The sequence below is a fragment of the Microcebus murinus genome, chromosome 18, assembly GCF_040939455.1.
Source record: "Microcebus murinus isolate Inina chromosome 18, M.murinus_Inina_mat1.0, whole genome shotgun sequence".
Classification (NCBI taxonomy): Eukaryota; Metazoa; Chordata; class Mammalia; order Primates; family Cheirogaleidae; genus Microcebus; species Microcebus murinus.
This window is the reverse complement of record NC_134121.1, coordinates 24,255,876-24,268,573: the sequence shown is the minus strand read 5'-3', so window position 1 is coordinate 24,268,573 and position 12,698 is coordinate 24,255,876. Positions and strand designations below refer to the sequence as shown.

The 12,698-nt window shown below is 33.7% G+C and overlaps 1 protein-coding gene across 1 annotated transcript in view; it reads right to left on the bottom strand.

Moving 5' to 3' along the window:
• Positions 1–306: 306 nt before the first annotated feature.
• Positions 307–12,698, bottom strand: part of ATAD5 (ATPase family AAA domain containing 5) — a 47,915-nt gene continuing 35,523 nt past the window's right edge. Inside the window, exons 19-23 of the mRNA XM_012738084.3 lie at positions 7,178–7,358; positions 3,507–3,688; positions 2,165–3,027; positions 1,599–1,757; positions 307–1,493 (exon numbers count right to left, since the gene is read on the bottom strand). Of these exons, the coding sequence (XP_012593538.2) occupies positions 1,415–1,493; positions 1,599–1,757; positions 2,165–3,027; positions 3,507–3,688; positions 7,178–7,358 (1,464 nt within the window). The 3' untranslated portion in view covers positions 307–1,414. The remainder of the gene's footprint in view (positions 1,494–1,598; positions 1,758–2,164; positions 3,028–3,506; positions 3,689–7,177; positions 7,359–12,698) is intronic.

The following is a 12,698-nucleotide window of genomic DNA, read 5'->3' as shown; positions in this document are numbered from 1 at the left end:
TTTGATGACTTAAATATAATTGTATTGAGCTATTTTACTTTGGTTCATCAATTGTTGAGAATTATCAGAATTTTCTAATAATACCACATTAACAGCTAAGTGATCTACAGGAGAAACTCTGTAGAAAAAAAAATAGATCAGTATACTTCCTATAGGCTATAAGATATGGTCTGTATCCAAACCAACACAGTATACATACTTACCAAGATGATTACATCTGAACCCTTATTTAAATACTACGAAGCCTTTAGCTTTTAACCTTTAATTAGATCAATACAAGAAATCAACACAAAAAAGGGTAAGTTGAACAAATAAGAGGTAAAAACATATATTTTCATACACATTTGTAAACAGGTATGCATCTGTACTTTTCAAAACTATACAATATTAGGATCCTTTCGAGTTAAAAAAAATTCACCATATAATGTATGAACATTAAACCAACATAAAATACAAACACTGGAAATAGGGAGCTACTTTAAAACACACTTGATTATCTGATTGCAAAATTATTTTAAGTGAAATGTGACATTTTAAAAACTTGTTATTAAAAATACTTTTTTCCAGAAACATAACGATAAGTGGAAATGGTTATTTATGTAGAAATCCTACAGCAGAATCCTCTTTTGTTACAGTTTTAATGAATAGCAGTTTGTCCAAAATAGATATTAATGTTATTAATATCTTTATGAAATAAAACATCAGTGATATAAAAATATAAGAAAAATGTACAAGGTAAATGATTTGAGTTGGCAAAATATAAAAGATATCACATATATGGGTGCTAAAAAAGGTTTATGAAAAGTATAATTCATAATCTTGATTTTACTCTGTCAACATTCAATGATTCAATGGTAAAATATCCTGTTGGAGTATACTAGGAATAAATTTATCAGGGAGATCTTAACTTTTTGAAAAATGAAGCATAATTTTCTTCCTAGGAAGTTTCCTTATGTATTACTTATGTATTTTATATTTTGTATTATGTAAACTTTTTTAAAAAAGATTACCATTAGGTGATTCATACGACTTGACAAAGCACTGACACTTGGTTGGAAAAGGGTGGATTAAGGGTCACAGGAAAGGGAAAAATTATAGATTAATTTAGCATTGAAACATCTTTAGAAATATCTTAGTGAGCTCTTCCTTCCAGAAACAGCTCACTCACATACAAAAATTCTAAGAAAGCTAAGTTGGATAATACAAAAAATTCAGGAAAAAAGATACTACCACAATCATATATACAATTTGTAACTCAAATTTTTTTGTCTTAAATATGTGCACACTAATAAAAAATATACAAGTTGTCTGTTTTAAATGTACATTAAGAGAAATAAACTTTTCCATGAAAATCAACATAATACAAAAATGTATCTTAAGGACAATAATCTGTACAAAGCATCGTTGCAGAATATTAAGGGAAGTCAGCTGCCAAAGTATTCACAGTCTCTTTCGGGATGTCAAGATGAATTCCTTCAAAATAGTGTAGGAACCTGTCAAAATTACAAAGAAAAATACAACTTAATATATCCATCTAATGAAAATATTTATTAATCTTGAAATAGCCATCTAAAATGTTATTTTTATAGAGGCTTTACCTTCTTTTACTTTTTCCTTGTTCTTTTAGTTTCTCAGATCTACAAATGTTTCGAAGAGTTGGCAAGTATTCAATAATACTAGCTTGTCTATTACCCAGGTTCAGAAGAGATCGACTAGAAAATACACTTTTAATGACTGCTATCCTCTTCCAAGCATTACTGTAAATTAAAATTAATACATTACTTTTTATTTTTAACACCCAATAAAAATGCAAAAAATCTCAAACACAATCAGTTTCTTTGCCTCTGGTCTAGACTATAATGACACTATCAGATTAATTTCCTGTGAACACATCAATTACTCCCATACTGAAAAATCTTAATGGCTATCTGCTCTCTGTCACACAAGTCCAAATCTCATTCCCTGTCATTCAAGAGTTTCCTAAATCTAACCCATCCTAATCTCTCATTATCTCTCTTCCCAGCAAGCTGGTCTCCCCTTAACTGTCTGATTAGAAGCTACGTTATTAAGGGCTTACCATGATTGCAACATTTTTAAATTTCTAAGACAAATGATTTCTTGTTTATCATTTATTACTGAAAAAGTAAAGAGAAGTAATACTCACTCTAAATTAGCTGCTGTCTGATTAAAGTATACATTATTATTGCGCTTTTGTGAAACATAAAAAGTAAGCTCGTTGGTTGGATCCCCTCCTAATTTCTTGCAAGAACTCAAGGTTTCCAATGCTTTTGAAATAGTAGAAGAACATTTAGTAAAGCTGAGGGCTTCTGCAGCTGCCTTTAATTCTCCAGAACTTTGAGAAGTCAATCCATCATTACTCTCGAGACTAAACTCATCACAAAGTCCACTTTTAACCTTTCCATTTGTCCAACTAAAGTCATTTTTACCAAATTCCTTTTGTTCCTTTACACCAGTTAAAAGGGCATCTAAGAAGGACATGTTATCCATGAACTCAGTGAGAGAATTTAAACAATGAGCAACAAGGGCAGAACATTTTTTTTCTGCTGGTGTTTTAGGAGGATGACAAATAGATTCAATGTTAGACTCTAAACATTTGTTTAGTTTCTTTGTCTCTGGATTGTGTTCTTTGTCTCTGGCTTTGTTTTCTTCTGAATTTGAAGAAGACACAGGGGATAGGCTAACAAATTCATCAGGAAAGTCCAATTCAGTGTCAAATAAGTCGCTATCATCTAATACTACCATCTTTTTCTTTCTCTTCTTCTTTTTTGACTTTTTCAGTGGCTGCTCTCCAGAATGTTTCCTAGCAAGACATTTAATACTTTTTGTTGCTGCACCGGTATCCACAGTTATTGATGAGCCACAAAGGTTTTTTGTTTCTGGAATAATATCAACTGGCAATGGTAGAATAAGCTCAAGATTACTATATAAAAAATCTACATTCTGCATTTGGAATTCTGTAAGAAGCTGGATGAGTTTATGCCATTCTTCCTTTGTTGTGATTTTATGCTGAAAAACAATTTTGAGTAAATGTTACAACAGTACATAGTTTGAACATTTTTCTACCCATATGAATATAGTGATTTTTCCTATTCTGTCTTTAAATAATGAGTGACTACCCCTCAATGTTATTAACTAACACTTAATACATCAAAACAGTACTATGAGTCTAAAAATTACATTTGGACTGTGAACTTGGAGAATAAAATTCTCTAATATTTAGTATATACTACAATTACAATTAGAAGCCCATTTATTTAAAAACTTATTTGAAATTGTCTATCTGAAAAATTTTCTAAACTCTATTTTAAATCCTATAATATACATTTAGAGCAATGCCTAGGCACCATTTGTCAAAGTGATAGTATGTGTTAAATTCAGAGATCTAAAGCCCATTAAAGCTATAGGAAAATGGAAGTTCAATGTAAGATTCAAAAGACAGGAGTTAGTGTTGGGATTCAATATTCTAAAATAGACATTGAAAATACCTTTAAAAATGAAAATAAGTCTTCAGAAGGGGAAAAAATGTTCTTAAGGCCAAACAAGGTCTCAACACAGCGAGTGTCACACTTGGGAACATCTGCACGATTCTTTCTAGTATTTTTAGGGTTATTTTTGGAATCAGGGCCATCTTCAAAGGAAACTAGTTGCACATTTCTGCTATTTCCTCCTACAAAATTAACAAAAGAAAATTTTAGCTATATATATTTTAAATAAATTGTATCAAACAGTTATTTAAAGTCTGAGATCCTGTGACATCTTTTCGACCTATACTCCCATTTTGGTCTTCTCCACACATGTGTCTAATTCATCAAAAGTACAATATAAAGCATTATTTCTAACAACACATAAATTAAGTGAGGTGATGGTGGGGGGCTTTTGAAACAATCCAAAAGAAAAAGTGCAAGGACCGTGAATAAGCAAATCAGAGAAGAAAAAGAAATATCTAAACAATTCAAAGATCTAATAAAAAGATGTGCAATCTCACGTGTGAGCACGGAAATGCAAATTTAAACAGATACCATACTTGTTTCACCTCTTAAATTGGCAAAGTTAAAAGACTGATACTCTAGTTCTATCAGCAGTACACATAAAAAACCATCACTATTCATGGGAGCATAAATTGGTGAAATTATCTTCAGAGAGCAAGCTGACAATACCTATCAAAATGCAAAGTATATACAGCCTTTGACCTAGCAGTCACACTTCTAGAATTCTCTCCATCCGAATTACTAATAGACATGCTCAAGGATATATGTATAAGGATATTCACTGTACTTGACTATAATGACAAATTGAAGATAATTTAAATGTCTATGAATAAGTAATGATTGACTGAATTTGATACATCCATTCATTCTATGGAATAGCATGCAGCCATGAATAAGAGTGGGTTAGAACTATATATGCTGATAATAAATTGCTGAGTTAAAAATAATTGCTGGCCAGGTGCAGTGGCTCACACCTGTCACCCCAGCACTTTGGAAGGCTGAGGCAGGAGGATTGTTTGAGCTCTGGAGTTTAAGAGCAGCCTGAGCAAAATAGAGAGACACTGTCTCTACAAAAAATTAAAAAAATTAGCTAGGCATGGTGGCTAGTGTCCGTAGTCCCAGCTACTTGGGAATCTGAGGCAAGAAGATTACTTAAGCCCAGGAATTTTAGGTTGCAGTGAGCCTATGATAATTCCACTGTACTCTAGGGGCTATCTTTTGCTTTTTATTATATACATTTCTGAATTTCCAATGAGTATGTGTCTGTGCTTTCTAAAAAAGGTAGGCATGAAATGCATATAAAACAAGATCTTTCAGAGGAGAAACTATGCTATACTTAGTTTCTGTCTTCTAAAGTTCTTGGTATAGCAATTTATAACCAGTAGTATGACAATAGTTATTAACTTATTTGTTTTTCGCACTAGGATATTTTCCATGTGTTATTTATTACATTTACTTAAAAAATTTTTTTTTTTTGGTAGAGATAGAGTCTTGCTATATTGCCTGGGCTGGTCTCAAACTCCTGGCCTTAAGCAATCCTCCACCTCAGCCTCCCAAAGTGCTGGGATTACAGGCATGAGCCACCTCACCTGGCCAAAATATATATTTACTTTTGAGAAATAAAGCTACCAGCTCACACTGAATTAAATATATAGGTATATCTCCTTTGAAAAAGGATATGTTGAAATTTTGAACTCATTAAAGGGAAAAAAACCTGAAAGGGGATTAATATTACAGAACTTCACCTTGGTTTTATTTAAATATTTGTGTATTGGCCAGGCCTGGTGGCCCATGCCTGTAATCCTAGCACTCTGGGGAGGCCGAGGTGGGAGAACCATTTGATGTTAGGAGTTCGAGAGCAGCCTGAGCAAGAGAGAGACCATGTCTCTACTAGAAAATAGAGAGAAATTAGCCAGGCAACTAAAATTAGAAAAAATTAGCCAGGCATAGTGGTACATTTCTACAGTCCCAGCTACTTGGGAGGCTAAGGCAGGAGGATCCCTTAAGTCCAGGAATTTGATGTTGCTGTGAGCTAGACTAATGCCACAGCATTCTAGCCTGAGTAACAGAGCAAGACATGAATGAATGAATGAATGAATGAATGAATGAATGAATGAATGATTGTGTATTTACCAGAGCAGAATCTGTAACTACAGAACTGTGACTATGGAGATGGAAACCACAAACTAGGAACTTCTTCAGGAAAGGAACTATGTCTTATTTATGTAAACACAGGACCTGACATGGAAAAAGTACTCAAAAAATATCTGTGACTTGAATTAAGTAACAATAATAGTTGAAGAATAATAAAAAATAAAAGCATTTCTGAAATAATAAAGTTCTTAGGAAAGACAGAATTAACGACTATTGAAGCTAAAGGGGATCTTACATTACAAGCATATAAATATAATATATATCTATATATACTTGTAGAAGAATCAATTTTTTAAAAATTTTTTTATTTTTTATTTTTGAGACAAGAGTTTCACTTTGTTGCCCAGGCTAGAGTGAGTGCCGTGGCGTCAGCCTAGCTCACACCAACCTCAAACTCCTGGGCTCAAGTGATCCTCCTGCCTCAGCCTCCCAAGTAGCTGGGACTACAGGCATGCACCACCATGCCCGGCTAATTTTTTCTATATATACTAGTTGGCCAATTAATTTCTTTCTATTTATAGTAGAGACGGGGTCTCGCTCTTGCTCAGGCTGGTTTCAAACTCCTGATCTCAAGCAATCGGCCCACCTCGGCCTCCCAGAGTGCTAGGATTACAGGCGTGAGCTACCTCACCCAGCCTCAGAATCAATGTTTTTAATAATGAAAAAAGTTGCTAAATAATTATAGTTCTATTTGTTGTATAAGAAACCATATGTTTATAAATGTATAAGTAACAGTTTGAGAAATTTAATAAACTTTTGGGGAGGAAGCCAGGTGCAGTAGCCCATGCCTGTAATTTTAGCTACTCAGGAGGCTGAAACAGGAGGATCACTGAAGCCTGGGAGTTCTGGGCTATGTTTAGGCCTGTGAATAGCCACTGCACTCCAACCTGGGCAACATAGCAAGACCCTGCTTCTTAAAAAAAAAAAAAAAAAGGAAGAAGAAGAAGGAAGAAAGGGGGAAGAAGGAAGAAGAAGAGGAAGAGGAGGAGGAGGAAGAAGAAGAATGAAAAACCTTTTGGGGAAGAAGGGAATAGGGGACAGGTTTTTTTTGTTTTGTTTTAAGGCTAGTCAAGTGAAGCAGTGGGAGTGGAGAAGGAACAAAGGAATCTCTAACTGGTTGTGATCAATTAGTTATAAACACCACTGCACTTGGACCAGCCTACTTTTATAATCTTAAAAGAACAACCACAAAATGAAAAAATTGTCTAGTTCCAACCTTTCACTTTTCAAGGCAAACAAACAGGATCAAAGAGGTAAACTGAATTTTGGAGGTTAAAAGAAGTAGCATAGTCAGGAGAAGAATCCATGTTTCCAGGTCCAGTTTAGTTCTATGTACCCCACGTTTAATGTTTATAAAACTTTTCATGAACAAAGTTAACATTTGTATATTTATTTTGAAAATTAACATGATAACTGGATGCTCAAAATTTTTATAATCTTTCAAATATTTTAGTATAGCAGAGATTTTAAAACAGGGCCCCTTAGTAGAAATCTTTTATAACAGATCAACTTACGACAAAGGGTCAATGGCCTTTCTTCTAAAAATCCACCTCCACTTCTAATCCAGAATTGTAAGTAAAGAATACTTTTTCTGATATCACAAGTATTTGCAGTTACCAAGGTTACAAAGTCTTTCACATCAGTTCTAAAATTCTCAGTTAAGCAGATCATTTGTAGGTAGCTGGCAACATTTAGCTTAAAAACACACAGAGAGAAACGTGGTTAGTTGCAGAGTTAACGCACACACAGCAATAATACATACGAACAATATTTAAAAGTGAGACATGGCCGGGCGCGGTGGCTCACGCCTGTAATCCTAGCACTCTGGGAGGCCGAGGCGGGCGGATTGCTCAAGGTCAGGAGTTCGAAGCTGCCCTGAGCAAGAGCGAGACCCCGTCTCTACTATAAATAGAAATAAATTAATTGGCCAACTAATATATATACAAAAAATTAGCCGGGCATGGTGGCACATGCCTGTAGTCCCAGCTACTTGGGAGGCTGAGGCAGGAGGATTGCTTGAGCCCCGGAGTTTGAGGTTGCTGTGAGCTAGGCTGTCGCCATGGCACTCACTTTAGCCTGGGCAACAAAGCGAGACGCTGTCTCAAAAAAAAATTAAAAAAAAAAATAAAAATAAAAAAAAATAAAATAAAAAAAAAATAAAAGTGAGACAAATTTTGCTAAAATTCTTCAATATTTTAAAGCTCTTCTTGAGAGTCAAGCAGCTCTAAAAAACATAAGGAAATATATTACTAAATTTAAAACATTTATATATTTTATTAATTGTATATAGTCTAAGACAGCTGAAGATTCTCCAAACTGAACACCAGATGCAGTTTTATAAACCCTAACAAAACCACTTAGGATTACGGAATAGTATAGCTTGATAGAATATTTTATAGTCATCAAAATTATAAATATGAATACTAGAACACTTAAAAATATTTACATAATTTTAAAAACCAATTAAAAAATTGTATCAATGAGTACATAAAAGCATATATGTATATAAATAATAGAAGGGAAAAATTTTAAAAAATTTGATTTGTTGGGAGTAAATGGACAGTGAATTTTCTCATCATATTTATTGTTTCAGTAATATTGCTATTATTATTATTATTTTTCTTTTTTTTTAGACAGAGTCTCACTCTGTTGCCTGGGCTAGAGTGCCGTGGCATCAGCCTAGCTCACAGCAACCTCAAACTCCTGGGCTCAAGCGATCCTTCTGCCTCAGCTTCCCCAGTAGCTGGGACTATAGGCATGTACCACCATGTCTGGCTAATTTTTCTATATATTTTTAGTTGGCCAATTAATTTCTTTCTATATTTAGTAGAGACAGGGTCTCGCTCTTGCTCTTGCTCAGGCTGGTTTCGAACTCCTGAGCTGGAGCAATCTGCAGGCCTAGGCCTCCCAGAGTGCTAGGATTACAGGCGTGAGCCACTGCGCCCGGTCTAATATCATATATTATTATTTTTTATAACAACAAAACATGTACAATTCTCTTCCCATTATTGCTTATAAAAAGCTTTTTATCATAGAAAGAATATTCCTGAATCATGTCGCAGTAACAACAAAAAAAAAGCTAGAATAAAATTATATTTACATTTTACAAATTTTATATAAGATTATTAGCATTTTCACTATACTAAACAAGCCAATTAAAAAAAAAAACTTTCTCCCCTATGAAATGTCTCACTTTATTCTATAGACATACATTACTCCTGCATACTTCTGGGACTTCTGCTTTCCATAAACTGGGAATTCTGCTTTCAATAATGAAAGAGTAGCTGCTATCAAATAAATCCTGCCATCAAGAATAACTATAAACTTGGCCGGGCGCAGTGGCCATGGTGGCGCATGCCTGTAGTACCAGCTACTTGGGAGGCTGAGGCAGGAGGATTGCTTGAGCCCAGGAGTTTGAGGTTGCTGTGAGCTAGGCTGACGCCACGGCACTCACTCTAGCCTGGGCAACAAAGTGAGACTCTGTCTCAAAAAAAAAAACAACAAAAAAGAATAACTATAAACTCTATAATTAATTATAAATAAATCAACTACCTGAAATCACAAGAAAGTGAACAAAAAGCAGATGAAAACCGTAGGGGAAATCAATACATGGGCAAAGCAAATGGCCCTGGGAGATTCCCAGCCCTGTGCCCCCAACTTTTAAATTGATTTTTGAAAGCATGCTGCAGCAGGAGTAATAAAACTCAGACAGAAATTCAATTATTAATACTTGCTTAAAAAACCAAAGGATCGAGTTTGGGATAATTACAGTATCTGGAAAGCGAGAAGGGAGGTTCCAGAAAGTTAAAAAAAAAAAAAAATCTAGTAAAAGGACTCAAATGTCACAATGGCTGATGCTGGAACTTCACACACATGAGGTCTGTCTCAAAGCAGCCCAGCTGAAACTAAAATAACTGAAGAGAATTATTATTTTTTTTGAGATAGGGTCTTAGCTCTGTTATCCAGGCTGGAGTGCAGTAGTGTCATCATAGCTCACTGTAGCATCAAACTCATGGGCTCAAACCATCTTAATTTTGTAATCTTCGACTTTGCTGTTGAATTCATTTATTAGCTCTAACAGTTTTTGTGTGGACTCCTTAAGGTTTTCTACATATAAGATCATGTCATCTGCAAAGAGAGAAATTTACTCTTTCCTTTCTTACATAGATGCCTTTTATTTCTTCTTGTTGCCTAAGAGCTCTGTCTAGGACTTTCAATACCATGTTGAATAGAAGTGTCAAGAGTTGGCATCCTTGTCTTCTTACTTATCTTAGAGCAAGAGCTTTCAGCTTTCACCATTAAGTATGATGTTAGCTGTTGGCTTTTCATATACGGCCTTTATTATTTTGAGGTAAACTCCTTCTTTCCCTAGTTTGTTGAGGGTGTTTATCATAAAAGGGTATGAAATTTTGTCAAATGCTTTTTTTGCATCTGTTCAGATGATCATGTGATTTTTATTCTTTGTTCTATGAATGTGGTATATCACATTAATTGATTTTTGTATGGTGAACCATCCTTGCATCCAGGAATAAATCCCACTTGGTCACTGTGTATAATCCTTTTAATGTGCTGTTGAATTTGGTTGGATAGTATTTTGTTGAGGATTTTTGCATTTATGTCCACCAGGGATATGAGCCTTTAGTTTTCCTTTCTTGTAGTATCTTTTTATGGCTTTGGTATCATGGTAATGCTGAACTTATGAGTTTGGAAATGTTCCTTCCTCTTCAATTTCTGGGAAGAGTTTGAAGATTGGTATGAATTCTTCCTTAAATGTCTGGTAGACTTCATCAGTGAAGCCATGTGGTCCAGGGCTTTTCTCTGTTGGAAAGTTTTTGATTACTGGTTCAACCTCCTCATTTGTTAATGGTCTGTTCAGATTTTCTGTTTCTTCATGATTCAGTCTTGGTAGGTTTCTAAGAATTTATCCATTTCTTCTAGCCTACCCAATCTGTTGGCACATAATTATTCATAGTAATCTCTTATAATCCTTTTGAAACATATAGCATCAGGTTTAATGTCTCCTTTTTATTTCTGATTTTATTTGAGTCTTCTCTCTTTTTTCTTAGTCTAGCCAAAGGTTGGTAATTTTGTTTGACGGCTATTATCAACAAATCCCCCAAAAGATAACACGTGTTGACAAGGATTCAGAGAAATTTGAACCCTTATATAAATTTGATGTTGGTGGGAATGTCAAATGGTGCAGCTAGTATAGAGGGTCCTCAAAAATTACAAATAGAACTACTATATGATCCAGCAATGCTACTTCTGGGTATATATCCAAAAGAATTGAAATCAGGACCTTGAAGACATATTTGCACTCTCATGTTCATTCAGCATTATTTATAATAGCTAAGATATGGAAACAACCTAAATATCCATCAACAGATAAATGGATAAAGAAAACGTGATAGACATATACAATGGAATATTGATCAGCCTTAAAAGAGAAGGAAATTCTGCCATATGTCAGAACATGGATGAATCCTGAGGACATTATGCTAAGTAAAATAACCCAGTCATAGAAGGACAAACACAGCATGAGTCCACACATATAAGGTATCTAAAATAGTCAAACTCATTGAAACACAAAGTAGAATGGTGGTTGCTAGAGGCTGAGGGGAGGAAGAAATGGGGAGTTGCTGTTCAATGAGCAAAACATTTTAGCTATTTATGCAAGATAAGTTCAAGAGAACTGCTGTACAATGCTGTGCTTACTGTTAACAATACTGTAATTATACTCTTAGAAATTTGTCAAAAAGGTAGATTTCATGTTATATGTTCTTACCACAACAAAAATAAATAAACATGATTGATATATTACCCCCACCCCAAAAAGAAAAGAAAATCTGTAAAGATATAAAAGATTTTACAAGCAACTTTTCTAATTGATATTTATAGAACACTCTACCTAACAACAGCAAAATACACATTTGGAAAGAAAAAATAAGTGTTTTAATGGACATGACAATCAATGTAAAAATTCCTAAGGAATCTACTTTTAGAACTAATAAATGAATTTGGCAAGGTGATAGAATACAAAATTAATAGACAAAAATCAACTGTATTTCTATATACCAGCAAGAAATAATTGGAAATTAAAAATTTAAAATACCATTTACTATCAAAAAACATTAAATACTTAGGACTAAATTTAACAAAATATGTGCAAGGTCTGTACAATGAAAACTATAAAACATTTATGAAAGAAATTAACCCTTCTAAAAAAGTAAATTATTTTCATGAATCAGAACACTCAACATTGTTAAATATCAGTTTTCCAAAAACTGATCTACAAATTCAATGTAATTTGAACAAAATACCAGAACAAATTATAAAAATTGACAAGGTATTTCTAAAATTAATAGAGAAATGAATAATACCTACAACAGTAAAAAAAAAACTTGTAAAACAATGAAGTTGGATGACTCACACTACTTGATTTCAAGACTTGCTATAGGGTATAGTGATCAAAATAGTGTCATATTGTCACAAAAATAAATAGAACAAGACTCATATATAGTCTTGATTTTTTACACAACTGCAAAATAATTCAATAGAAAAAAGTCTTTTCAACAAATACTGTAGTCCTTGAACAACTGAGTATCTATAAGGAAAGCAAATGAATGTATCTTAACTCATTGCATACAAAACTTAACTCCAAACAGATTACAGACTTAAATTGAAGAAATAAAAGTACAAAACTTCTAAGACAAACTCTTTGTAAGCTTGGGTTTGGTAAAAATTTCTTAAATTGGATCAAAAATCACAAACCATAAAAGAAAAACTTGGTAAAGTGAACTTCATTAAAATAAAATTTTTACTCTTCATGATTTAAAGAAAATGAAAAAGTAAGCCACAAATTGGCAGAAATCATTTAGATACCACTTATCTAATACAAACTTGTATCCAGATTATATAAAAAACTGCCATAACTCAATAAAAAGACAACAACTAATTTTAAAAAATGGGCAAAAAAACACACACCAAAACCAAAAATGGGCAAAAGATTTGAAAAGACACTTCACCACAGAAGAG